The sequence below is a fragment of the Cheilinus undulatus genome, linkage group 22 (assembly GCF_018320785.1).
Source record: "Cheilinus undulatus linkage group 22, ASM1832078v1, whole genome shotgun sequence".
Taxonomy (NCBI): domain Eukaryota; kingdom Metazoa; phylum Chordata; class Actinopteri; order Labriformes; family Labridae; genus Cheilinus; species Cheilinus undulatus.
The window spans coordinates 16,328,021-16,342,134 of NC_054886.1; the positions used below are offsets into that span (position 1 = coordinate 16,328,021).

General features: G+C 36.9%; 1 protein-coding gene across 1 annotated transcript; it reads right to left on the minus strand.

The window, feature by feature from the left end:
- On the minus strand, positions 1 to 8,099 carry shbg (sex hormone-binding globulin). Its single transcript, XM_041779726.1, has 8 exons — positions 7,872 to 8,099; positions 4,859 to 4,956; positions 4,411 to 4,600; positions 4,044 to 4,205; positions 1,202 to 1,358; positions 942 to 1,078; positions 598 to 802; positions 1 to 461 (listed from the first exon to the last, which is right to left on the minus strand). The coding sequence occupies exons 1-8, from the start codon at positions 7,959 to 7,961 to the stop codon at positions 328 to 330; spliced, it is 1,173 nt and encodes a 390-aa protein (XP_041635660.1). The 5' UTR covers positions 7,962 to 8,099; the 3' UTR covers positions 1 to 327.
- Between the last annotated feature and the right edge of the window lie 6,015 nt (positions 8,100 to 14,114).

A 14,114-nucleotide genomic window follows, 5' to 3' on the forward strand; every position in this document is an offset into this window, starting at 1 on the left:
TCTTTTATATGGGATTTTATTTAGAAACATGCATGTACAAAGGTCACAAATCACTTACATCCCTGCAATTTGCCCTCCTTTTCTTTCCAAAAGGACTGATGGAGATAAAATGGCCTTAAAGATAATTTGAGTATAAACTCTCCTCATGTTAAAGCACAGCTGTAAGGAACACCACATTTAACTAGAGAATGACAATCAGTGGTTTTGATTCATTTTACTTTGTATACTGAAATTTTAGGAGTTTTGTTCTTCCCACACATTATATTTTAATATCAACTTGATCCAAAGTCCTTCTCTGGTTAAACACCTTTGCATACTTGTGATGGTTTATGCAGGGCAGCTGTGAGAGGAGACTGACGGGTGTTTGATAGCTAAATCAAGGTCCAGATCCCTCCCTTGAACCTGGATCTTCTCCAGACAGCCTGTCAGAAATTGAGAGCCCATAGGGTCCTCACCTTCACCTGAAAAGTGAAAATGAGACAAACAATCAACAAGCTCCATGAAAGGCATCAGTTATTAATCAACTATGTGCTTTGATTGTTTTTTTTACATCACATTTGAAGGAAAACTCTGCACACAATCAGTGTTACATCTCACCTAACAGTCCACCAAATGAAAGATGACCCTGCATCCATGAGGTCAAATAATCAGGTTGGCTCACTGGACTGATGAGGAGCCTATTAGTCCTTGTTTCATCTCCATCTTGAACCACTTGCATTAAATCTGTATGGAATGTTATTTCCAGTCTCTTGAAGTTGTCTTTCATACTTATTTTTTCTGTACCGAGAGTGAGTGTTACCTCCTGCAATTTTATAAAAAAAAGAGAATAAAAACTTGACATTATTGAATAAATTCACAAGTCTTCCTTAGATAGTCATGAGCAGCTTTAAACAGATGCTAGAAATGATTCAGTTGGACTAATGTTTGGTTTTCGTGCATACCTTTGTGTTATTATTGGCCACCAAAGAGAACATGAGCTGTTGCCCAGGAGCCTTAATGCTAAAGATGGTCCCATCCATCTCAATAAAATCTCCCCAAAGTTCAAATTTAACCCCATCATCTGCCTCTATGGGGAAATCTGTGGAGTGCAAGATTTACTCACCAATATTATATGTAGAATAACATGAATGAAAAAGATGCAACACTGAAACCCAGGATAGCACAATGCATGAGGCTTGTATAACGAGTGCAGTGTTCCCACCTGAGGTGTTAAAAATGGCAAATCCAGTGCCAGGGAAGTAGCTGCCAGGTTGGACATTTTGGTAACAGGGCCAGAGCTCCTCCGCCTCGGCCTCCCAGGGGACGCTGAGGTTTAGCCAGCTGCCTTCCCGCACACATGCGTCCATTTGAGGCTCATACTGTGGCAAAAATGTGTTTATGGAAACAAACAGCTTTTAAATAAATGGTAAGAAAGGCAGGAGCATTTGCAGTAAAGTTCAACATTTTTATGCTAAATTTTAACACACATTGTGCCTCAATTGGTGGCTAAAGATTAAAATCCAAATCCCGACAGTGCTATTCTGTTTGTTTTGTACTGACCCTACTATCTGTTTTGTTCCTAAGAATAGCTGACCAAATGTTGACCCTAATTCATGCAAGAGAGGCATTTCTGGTCGCAGTTCCTTAGAATAAACAACAAAAAACTCTTTGTAGACTCATAAGTTTGTCAGCAGTCACACAAGAAGACATCCTGAACAGTGGAGGCAGGATTCCTTAATTTACCAGAATGCAATACAAGAAGAAAAACTCAAGGCCTGCTGACCAGGATTTTAATAAAACCAAACTGTCTTGGAGAGCAAGTTGAGCTGCTAAGTTGCTTCAATGAAAAATCTGTTGATATGTGTCCCTTAAAATCTTTTGAGCTGATTGCATTAAAAACAACAGGTCAGTCTGGTAATGTGTCTCGAAAGGAAGTTTAACTTCAAGGAAAAGAGTAAGATGTTAACCTTAACAATACAGACAATACGATGATACGATACAGTATGATGTGATACATACGATGATACGATACGATAGGACACGATGATATGATGATATGATGATACATTATGATACAACGATACCATACGATACAATACGATGATATGATACAATACGATACAATACGATGATATAATGATACATTACGATACGATGATATGATGATACAATGCGATGCAATACGATACGATGATACGATAAGATAAGATGATATGATGATATGATATGATGATACGATACGATTTAATGATATGATAGGATACGATGATATGATGATATGATTGGATAGGATAGGATACAATACGATGTGATAGGATGTGATACGATATGATATGACACCATACCATACCATACCATACCATTACCATGCAAAACTGATGGATTAGCCAGGTTCCATGTCTGACAACAGGCAAATTTGTCTTGCAAAGCTTCAAGCTGAAACTCTTGTTCCTAGGAGAACGAGACAGTAGTTTTAGGATGTGGTTCACATGGTACTGCAAGCCTGTAAACATGGCAACCAGCAAAGAGATTAGCATGGATGTAGCTTAAGAAGCAATTATATCAGAAATAGACATTTCTTTATTAAAAGAACTTGGTTGAAAAGATATTTTTGCTCTTCTCCCAACCAACTTCGACAAGTTTGATAACCATCTGTCTTCACTGATAGCAAACAAAAATAGTGGTTGCCTGTCCAGCTGGTGTAAGTGGTAATGTAATTCCTTTGGCCAAACCAACCAATAAATCATATATCTTGTTGCTCTGATTGGACTGTTGGCCAGCTGGATGTGAAAAACATATCCCGTGGATATCAATGCAATATTGTATCGTACCATATTGTACCGTATCGTATCATACCGTACCGGTCCATACTGTATCGTATCGTATCGTACCGTGCCGTGCCGTACCGTGCCGTACTGTACCGTGCTGTACTGTATCAGAAAACTATTAGCCACCGTGGATGTTTTACCCTTTTAGTGATTTTATAAATCAATCATGATGAATAATCATCCCCTTCCAGGGCCAACTGTGGGGAAGCATCCCCACGCATAATGCTGCCACCACCATGCTTCACAGTGGGGATGGTGTGTTTATGGTGATGTGCAGTCTTTTGTGTCTTGTCTGGCCACAAAGCTCCCTTTTGGTCTCATCAGACCAAAGAACTTTCTTCAGCTTGACCATGGAGTCTCCCTCATGCCGTTTAGCGAACTCTAGATAGGATTTGAATTTTTTTTTTTTTTTTCAACAGTGGCTTTCTCGTTGCCCGGGTAACAGTTGTACACAGAGTCTCTCCCATCTCAGCTGCTGAAGCTTTTAACTTCTTCAGTACCGACCTAAACTAGGCAGATTTAGACATGTGCCATATTTCTTCTATTTCTTGATGATGGATTCAACTGAACTCTGGGGGATGTTCAGGGCTTTGGAAACATTTTTTTGTATCCATTCCCTGACTTATACTATTTTAACTAACCTCATCTGTGGGGTTTATGGTGTGTTCCTACATTTTTATGGTGTAATGGTAGCCAGGAATGTTGATTCACCAATGACTGGACCTTCCAGACACAGGTACCTTTATCACTTGAGACACATTCACTGCACTCAGGTGATCCCCATTTCACTAACTGTGAGATGACGAGCACCAACCTCTGCTAAAATAAGTAAGTAACTTTAAAGAGGGTGAATATTTATGCAATAATTTACTTTACATTACATATTTTTATTTGAATGGCATTACTTTATAGAAATCTGTTTTTATTTTGATATTAAAGGGGGTTTCTTTGTATTTCTTTTGTTAAAAAAAGCCAAATTATATTGACCACGATTGATTTATAAAATCAAATAAGGGTGAGACATCCATGGGGATGAATACTTTTCATAGGGACTGTACCTGTTCCGATCATGAAAGTCCATGCTAATGTCCCCTGTGTTTCAAAGCCATTATGGGGACCAAGAAAAGAAATATGCAAAGCTTTTCCAGAATCATGTTGATGCACACTGGACAGAAACATGACAAAATATCTCATTAGATCTGTTAAACATACAGATGGGTGAGAGACACACTATACCTGAACAATCAACTTCTCTGTGTTGATCAGGACTCCTCCCACAGCTAGTCTGAGTTCACCTGAGAGAGTCACCTCCTCATATTTGGGCTGCATGCCCACCACCAGTGCACTGGAGCCATCCACCTCTAGAATCACAAACTTCCCTTGGTTGCTCACCTCCAGCTTGGTGGCGCCAGGAGCACATGGAGAATCAGAGTAAAACTTGCTGCATCACAACTCATGTCCTGCACACTGTATGATAATTCTCGTAGTTGTGACACTTTACAAGGACATTTAGACTAGGGGTTAGCATTGATTCTTATATTTTTAAGTACATAATAACATTTCATTCTATTATCTGGTATTTTGAACCACCCTGGTGACTCACTGTGTGCCATTTCCCATCATTAAGCTTGGGTCTGCCTGCCACACTGATGAGCATTCCTTCTTTGCTGATTTGCATTAATGGCATCCCATCTTTCAGAGACAAAACAAACCAGTCCTCCCCTCTTTTGGTGTCTCCATAGAAAACAGTGCCCTCTGGGTCAAACGTCCGTAGCTGGAAGGATGATTTGATACTTAAAACAGAAAAGCAGACAAAGCAGATTCTTATTCAGTGGACATAGCTTGACATAAGAAGAGACTAAATCAGTTTAATTGTTTTTAGTACTTTTTCAAGGGTTGCTTGTTTAATCTTATCACCAACCAAGAGTACTTTGTAACAGCTAGAGGGATAAAAAGGTTAAAAGATTGGAAAGGCAGCATTATGGGGGAGCTAAATGTGGGTAAAATTCATGGACCAGCTGATAGGCAGTGGTTCTCTCCTGCTGGCCTACCTGTTGATCTCACTGAGGTTGACTGTTGTGTGGATCAGTGGCCTCCAGATGTCTCTCTTCTGGCCCAGATAGATGGTCGCACTGCCTGATACTTCATTCTAAAGGACACAATGTTCATCATGAACTCACTTAAGAAAAACCATCATGTTAGACTGTAATTGAACACAGTTCACATTCATTAAACACCTGCTTTTGTGCTTCATTATCATATCCATCAGTTTAACACCATAACTATCTGAAAAATCAACACCCTAAACAAGCATATGATGTTCTCTGGTTTTTAAATGGTTATTAGGGAGAAAAATAAAGTGGAGTGACTGACAGGAGAGTCCTTTGACATCTGGCTGTAATAAATAAACACTGACAGATAATCCTGAAACATCCTTCACTGAGGCAGAAACATACTTGGCTTATTTGTCCACCCACAAACAGAGCAAAGTTCTAAGTCTAAGCAAATGATCAGAAGAGCATGCTGTTGCTAGGAATTTTAATTATTTTATGCAAAGCTGCACTTTATCTATGCTCATCACTAAAAACAATAAAACATAAAAGATATAAAGGCTGTTTTTACAAAAATAAACCTTTATTACTAATTTTTATGTATCTATGAACTTATTGTATTTAAATAGGGCACATGTATTAACATATCAACAAGATGTGTCAATGTACAGTGCTTAACAAATTTATTAGACCACCTGTCATATTTGTCTCAGAGACCATCCAGCATCATGAAGTGCTTTAATGCGGACTCTTTCATTTTCAGTGAGCTAGGAATGAGGAATTTCAAACTGAATTCACCTTTTTACACCCAAATTTGAGCCGGCTAACTGGGCTTCTCTGAGAAGTCAGAAATGAATCAAGCATAACATTCAACCACTAAAACTAATTTTTCTATCCAGGAATGCAAGTAAAAAACTATAAGTTGACATATTAATCAATCAAGAAATAATAATGTACTTTACTATTTTTTCAGTTTTTTCTTCATGGATAACAATAATGATTATATTTTAGCATTAAAAATATCATTTGGGTTAAAGAGCTTCTACATATTGGTGTATTAGCCATTGCAGAAACATAAAAAATGATTTTGGTTTTACCAATTTTTACCAATGCTGTTAATTTAGGGCGGCTGTGGCATAAACCTTACTTTGGGTGGTGGTCTAATCAATTTGTTAAGCACTGTAAATATGCAGTCATTTTCACAGTAGCTAATTTATTCCAGTGCTTATTTAAAAATACAATACTGTTAAAGGAAAAGGCACTGCTAGTAAGACAGCTTCTCAAACAGTTTCACAAAGTGGTCAAAATACAGTTACTATAAAAAGCATTCCTCCCCTTAGATGTTTTTCCCTTTTACTAATTTTATAAGTTAAAAGCACAGTGGTGGCAGCATCATGCTGTGGGGATGCTTCTCTGCAGCCAGCCCTGAACCACGTGTAGAGGTAAAGAAAAAATGAATGCGACATAATTCAGAAAAATCCTGGTTGACAATCTTACGCAGACTGCAAGAGAACTGCTGCTAATGAAGAGATTTGCTTCCTAGCAAGACAATGACCTGAAGCATACAGCGGAAGCTACACAGAGATGGTTTTAGACAACAAGATAATTATTGTGGAGTAGAACAGTCAAAACCCAGACCTCAATCCAGAAGAGAATTTGTGCTGCTTGAGCAGTTTTGCAAAGAAGAATTAAATGAAATTGCAGTGTGTGGTTGAGCAAGACTGATTGAGACCTATCCACACAGACTCAGTGCTGTGATTGGAGCCAAAGATGCATCTACTAGATATTGACTTGAAGGGGGTGAATATTTATGCACTTATTTTACAAGACATGTTTTCATTTAATTGACATCACTTTTTAGAAATCTGTTATCACTTTGACATTGATGAGAGTGGTTTTTTTGTTTTTTTGCATTTTTTTTGTCAAAAAAGCCAAATTATATTGACCATGATTGATTTATAAAATCAATAAAAGGGAAAAACATCCAATTGGGTGAATACTTTTTTTAGGCACTGTAGTTTCAGGGCCCATATGACCAGAATTCAAATGTTATTTCTTATCACACCTGCTTGTTTTTTTTTCTCTCTCCTCAACACACGTAAAACAAATGATAAGTACAGTACTGTGCAGAACTTTTTGGCATATTTGGGCCAAATATGCTAAAGTAGTAAGCTAAAATAAGATGTAGATGATGTTCTGGATGCCCTTGCATATTACCATGGGCATGGGAAAATAATCTGTTGAAGAAATAACATCCACACCGCAGGGCAGAGTAAGGGGTAGATGTGGCGAGAGTGGCGGGTAGGGTTGCAACAAGCCCCTGGTCGTGCTGTGGATGTCCCAATGGCCTGCAAAGTGCAGCAGTCTCTGGATGTAATACCAGGGTAAAATAAGGCCCAGACAAACGAGAGGCTTTCAAGCTTGGCCTTGGTTACATGTGTGTTGTCGTGTCGAGTCTGTTTTTCTCTGAGCTTCAAAGGTATTGCAGTTCTTGCTTTGTTTGGATTATTTCAATACATTTAGGCAGGCAGCTGCCAGTATTAAAGGCAACTTTATAGCTGACATTTTAACTCTAACCCCTAAAAGTAAACTCAGCTTTGCCAGACTGATTGAAAGTCTAAGACAGATAGGCTGTCCATATTTTACACAGTCAATGGTCCGCTGTCATCCACAGTACTGTTATATTAGGAATCATGCAGGAGACAACAACAAAATGATACAAGCTACACTGTCAAAAAGTATATATTTAAGAGTGATTGAGAAAAGCTGACCTACAGGAACAATTAGGTTAATATGTGTAATTAAACATTTTAAGTGTTTCAAATACAAAAAAGAAAAGAAAAGAAAAAGTGTATCAAAACACAATGCATACAGAACATTTACATGCAATATTTGCATTACTGTCCATCTTTTTTTATTTATTGTTTTAGTTTTTATACAGATTAGATAGAGTATGTTAAGATGAAACGAAACGCATAGAACTGAATTAACCCTCCTTTGAAAGTGAACATACCTTACCCCGTGTGTTCCCCTGACCCTCAGCTCCAAGTAACAGCAAAGCAAAGAGCAGTCCACCTGCAAGTGCTGCCCAAAACACGGCCATCCTTTCGTTCTTCTAGTCACCCAGGTCTCCTAATGTGCAGAGCCCTCAGGTGGTCTCAGTCACCACGCTACCCTGAGATGTTGGGATAAGAAATACTTTGAAATCGTTTGTAATGCGCTGGTGTGTGCTGGCACACTGTCCTGGGGTCCAGAGGGCAGATAAGGCAGGGCCAGTGCAGGTTATCGACCCTATGTAGGATGTGAGTGGGCAGCAGGGAAATCATAGAATCTGAGGAACAACATAAAGTCTATAAAAATCAGTCCAGGCTTCAATACATCAGGAAAAAAAAAACAAAGCAATAACATGGAGAAGTGTTTACATCAACTTTCTGCCTATGTGTTGATTCATGTTGAGAGGACGTGACCTCAGGCTGGGTGAGTGACCTTAGTCACACCATGGATGTGTGTTTACCCATTACACAGGAACCCTGATTCACCACTGCTGGCCTCAACTCTATGAATGTGTGCTTGTGTCTGTGAGGAGCCACGAGGAAAGAGAAGAGGATGAGGGCTCCACTGCTGTCTGATAAAGACTTTCAAGGAAATCAGTGATATCCACGGTCATTCTAGGAAAAGTGTCGCCACAAAAAAAAAAAAAAAACTTAAGTAAACAACCTGTTTGTCAGTTGGTGAGGATTTAAAGCTGATCTAAAATGTCAAACCACACTGAAACATTTTTTTTTACTTCTGTCTGCACCCAAAGCCACACCAGGGGGTTTAACAATTAGACAAAGTCAGCAACTGGCGGGGGCCTTGAACACCAAGAGGCCTCAAGAGAAGGTGTGCATCAAATGTAAGGTATTTATCACTTTTTTCAGTGATAAATATGACTACTTATGAAGTGAATAAAGTGAGAGAACATAAAATAGCTTTAACATCGAGTAAGCTTGACAAAAATCCATCTATCCATTATGTTGGTCCGGCGTAGTGGTTCACAACCTTTTTCCTTTTCCTCTTTTTGCCCCCCTACTTTTAATCTAAGAAAATTTGAGAACACAAAAAAATAATGATTCTTTGTGGCCAAAGTTAACATAGATGTTAACTGTTTTTTGCGTAAATCCAAACAAAGTAGCCCCGAACACAAATTATTTTAACCAACAACCACTGAACGTATTGTTTATGAGTGTTATACCATGATACATGTTAATATGTACGAATCTAACTGTAACAACCAAGAGTCTAGTGCAATAAAAATGACTTGCATAAAGGTTGAAGTAACCTTGAACTTGGACCATGAGTCAGGAGGACACTTATGCAGAGTTTAAAAGAAATCCCTTGAAGTGTTAATCAAGAATCACATTCACAAGCAAGGGATAAAAATGAATGAAAAATCGTGTTTTATAATCGTGATTTCAATATCGGTCAAAATGATTGTGATTATATTTTCCATAACTGAGCAGCCCTATGAGCAAGTGTTCTTATGGTTGTGCCCAGTTGTTCTAATTGAAAAGAAATTATGGTGATCTAGAAGTGTAACACAAAATGACAAAGTCTAAAACACTTGTTTCAAGCTTTCAATAAATTTACATGAACAAAAACATTCTAACATTTCAAAAACACATTTAGACTAGAAAAACATTTTTACAAAAGACAAAATACTTTTATATTTAAAAACAAATTCACAAAAATCCAAAACAAAATAAAGTCTGAAACACTTTTAACAGAACCATAAAACATTCCATGAAACAAATAAAAATAAAAAATAAAGAAAAATATTCCAATGTACATTTTTCAAAACAGAATTACAAAAAACTTCACATGAGCTGAGACAAATTTACAAACCGTAGAACACTTTTACAACTTCTGAAACAAATTTACAAACAACAGCATATTATGGAAAGTTAATTTTGCATCAGACTTTGTGAAAGGACTTTTGATTCAAGTTTTATAAAAGTGTTTAAGACTTTTAATTTTGTAACGGACTTTGTAAATTTGTTTCATGTTTTGTTGAAGTGTTTCAGACTGTGATTTTTATATCTCACTTTGGAAAAGTGCTCCAAGCTTTGTTAACATGTTTCAGATTATAATCTATATCAGACTTTGTGAAAGTGATTCAAGTTTTGTAAAAGTGTTTCAGACTTTATTTTGTATTGGACTTTGTAGATGTGTGTTGAGCTTCATAAAGTGCTCCAGACATTTCCATGTTGTATCAAACTTGAAGGCCACTGTAAGAAATGCTTAAAAATATCATCCTCACTATGTCTGATTGATTTAAGCTAAATGGAGAAGGGCCTGGGCCCTCCAAATGACTAGAACTGCCTCCGAAAACAGTTGATACTGTATCTTGATTTTACAGTAGAAAAACATAATAAAAGGTAGTATCATAATCAATGGCCGTTTTTTATTAAGCTATGTACATTTAGTCCTGGTTGAGCTAATTTGACAGCGTGGCCAAATGCTTAAACTGGCTGCTAATATTACTAAAGTAATATGGCTCTGATCCAGAAGGTCCAAATAATCAAAGTCTAACTCTTTTCTCTGAGACGAGCCAGCATCAACTAAACAAAAGAAGGGTACAGCCAGTGCAAAGGGAAGACACAATGATGATAAATGACAATGGATTATGTAAGATGATGATAAAATGATGATAAGAGACGCTAAAATGTGATGAATAGCAATAAAATGTTGACCTTGAAGTGGCAGAAGAATGCAGAACGCTTTGATGACGGTTGTCAGAGTGGGTACTTTTTAATTCTCATACTCAAGTATGATTTTAGGGGCAAAACATTTCTATTTCTCTTCTAAATTGTTAGACTTTTGACCCCAGGTCTCCTTTTCATGAATGATCTCACTACTCTACACTTGCTCTAAAGACGACTGATGAATTTTCTTTTCTTAAATTGGATTAAAAAAAAAAACAATAAACTCTATCTATGTAGTTCTTAATGTTAAAGCACATCCCAAAACAGTGGTTCAAACCTCAGGACCCCCATCACCCCCTTAATGAGAAATTATGCCCTACATTTTTATATATTTTTAACCACTCCTATCTATTAAATGAAAATGTTGCAGTTTGGACCTTAGATGGAATAAAACACATCATTACATGCCCACAGCTTTTACTCCATTACCTGTGAAAATATGGGAATTATGTTTACAAGAGAGCTCAAGAAATGAACATATTCTCAGACAGAACCAGCTTTGTTATCCCAAAATAAAAAGATGAATGAGTCAGGATCTTAAGAAATCTAAAATTCACATCATCACAGAAAAATGGAGTGAAATAGAATAAATGAATGTAGGTCTGGTTTTCAAATGAAGAATGATTCATCTTAAAAACCCGTAGAAAGAAGTGCTCAGGAGCATGAGACTTGGGCCTACGAGTTTTCCTTTCCTGCAGAATGACGCCCTCTACAGGCCACTTTAAAACAACCTCCAGTTTCCTAGCATCTGTTAGTTTGACTTCCTGGTAAAGGCCTGATGCCAAAATGTTGTGTTTTCAAGCTCTGCATGACTATGCTGTGAAAATAATGGCAGTTCAGTTATTTGAAAGTAAAGCTGAGGTTGAAAGTTCAGCTGTTTATGTTCACACATGTAGCCCAGCTTGAAAGTTTCAGGAAGAATTAACATGTGTGAAAGCACCACGTTTCCAATAAACCAGCCTGGAGAATGACCCTCGTCATTGAACAAACATTGTCCTGAACAGGTATGATTTTAAATGTAGTTTTAAGATGCTTTGAGGGTTATTTTCTAAAGATCGGCCCCAGATCAGAGCAGAAAATATGTGTCATTCAGTATGTCGTTGTTTCGGCGTGGGTAACGTACGTCACTGCACTTCTTGCCCCACTGTAGAGGTCTGCAGCCAAATCCTCTTGGCTAAAACTTGATCTCTTCCTGCCTGAAAGGAGGATTCTTTGTATGTATGGATTCTGCAAGTGCCACTGAGAAACCTCTATGAGTGACAGGACCCTGTCAGCCACACTGTTTTGTTTTCCTTATCCATCCATAGGCCTGGTGTTGTGCATGCTAATCTTAGCTCAAGGCCACACTGGAATAGAACAGAGCCTTAGTTAATGTTATTAGCAGCGCCTGTGCTTTTTCTGCTGTCAAAACAAAATGTCTGCTGTGAAGAAGATCCATTGAAGTAAACCATATCAGTGCTTTACTACACTGAATTTATTACTGGCAAGAGAGCGCTGTGGCTTTAAAAAACATAGGCCTCCCCGAGGCCTTGAATTCACTATTTTTTCCCACTCTTGACATTTCACGATGTATGATTTGTGAAATGTATTTAATTTCATTCATATTTAATTTTCTCAGAGGTAAACCATCTCTGACATCATATTTCTGTAGAGAGAAGGGTGAGTCACCCAGCTGGCTGTTTCTGTTTACACCGCTGAGCGTCACTGGTGGGAGTGTGCTCATTCAAGGCCAAGAGGGAGCTGCATGATCAGCCTCTGTTTACATGGCAGCAAACCACTTCTAGACAGTAGTTTGTTTCTGTAAATGACCAAAAATTAAAGAGTGATGTGGCTAATATTTCCTTATTTCCCAATAACATAAAATAATACATAAATAAAAAAAAAGTTAGAGGATTCCCCAGAGGTGAAAGATAGAAATTATTAAAGCAAAAGTAAATGGGAGTAATTAAAAAAAAACTTGCTTTAACCTCCTAAGACCTGTGCATTTGTTTGGAGTGCATTTTTAGTTTACCCCACTTATTTGGAATAAATAGGACCTGATAAGCATTTAACTGGAGTAGTTTTCACCAAAAATGTTTGCAAGGAAAATTATGAAAACTTCCAAATTCCCTTAAATTTCCAGGAAAATAACTAAATTTTTAATTATACCCCTCAAAAGAATCAGAAATAATTTTCTCAAAAAACTTCATGGAGAATTTTCTTAAATATCTAGTATTTGTAAATCCCTTAAATTTCCAAGGAAATTCAGGACATTTTCAAAGGGAATTCTCACAAATAATAACCTAGAATTCCAAGGAAAACTTATTAAAAATTTCCAAACAAATTCTCTTAAATTTCCACAAAAATGACTAGAATTGTTCAAGTAAATTCCCCAAAATTTACAACCATGACTCCCCCCTCAAAACAAAACAAACAAACACACACACAAAAAAAACACTGACAATGAAGAAATGTGGTATATTTAAAAAATCTAATTTCATAAAATTTGATGAGAATTGGATTGAAGTGGGAAATGTTTAAAGAGAATTCCATTTAAACTTCTACTCCAGTTACCCCCAAATTCCAAAGAAAATTATTATACACAAATAAATCTCCTAAAAAGTACATGAAAAATTGTGAAAAATTCTCAAAAAAAATCCTGTTGACAATTTCCCGTTAATTTCCATGAAAATTCAGGAAATTTTAAAAGGAAATTTCAACTAAAATTTCCAAACAAATACCCTTAAATTTCCATTAAAATTCAGGAAATTCTCAAAGAAAATTTAAACTAAAATTTCCAAACAAATTCCCTTAATTTTCCATGAAAATTCAGGAAATTTCTAAGCAGATTTCCCCGATATTTCCAGCATATTGCATTCATTTCCATGGAAGTTCCAGAAAATAATCTCCAAATTCTTAACAGCAGAATTTATTATGTCGTTTAAAAGCCAAAATAGATCTCCTCAAAAGTACATGAAAATTATAATGAAAAATTCTCAAACAAATTCCTGCTGACAAATTCCCTTTCATTTCCATGAAAATCCAGGAAAATTTCAAAGGGAATTTCAATTAACATTTTTAAACAAATGCCCTTAAACTTCCATGAAAATTTATAAAATTTTTAAAGAGAATTTCAACTACAAGTTCCAAACAAATTCCCTTAAACTTCCATGAAAATTCAGGGAATTTCAAAATAAATATCCCCAATATTTCCAGCAAATTACTTTCACTTCTATGGAAGTCCCTGACAATAATCTCCAAATGTTTAACAGCAGAATTTCCTTTGTTGTATTAAAGCCAAAATGTAATGTCCTCATATGTACATGCAGGTTCTCAGGGGGTTAAACACTCAGTCATGTGCTTAAAGGTGCGAAAAGCATTTCCCAATTATGTTAATCTTTATAAATACTTTAGGTGTTAACACGAATATTGATTCACATTGAAACCACTCATCCATCCACTTTGAGCACATGGTTCACAGAGAACTTCGCATCATTTGTAGGGATGAAGAGACATCATGTGAAGAGAAATAT

Excerpts from the sequence above, each read along its gene's own strand:
- shbg (XM_041779726.1), bottom strand. The coding sequence starts at position 7,961 with ATGGCCGTGTTTTGGGCAGCACTTGCAGGTGGACTGCTCTTTGCTTTG. Across the intron at positions 4,957-7,871 it reads AGGGGAACACACGGGGTAAG|AATGAAGTATCAGGCAGTGC; the intron begins GTATGTTCACTT and ends TGTGTCCTTTAG. Across the intron at positions 462-597 it reads TTCATTTGGTGGACTGTTAG|GTGAAGGTGAGGACCCTATG; the intron begins GTGAGATGTAAC and ends TTCACTTTTCAG.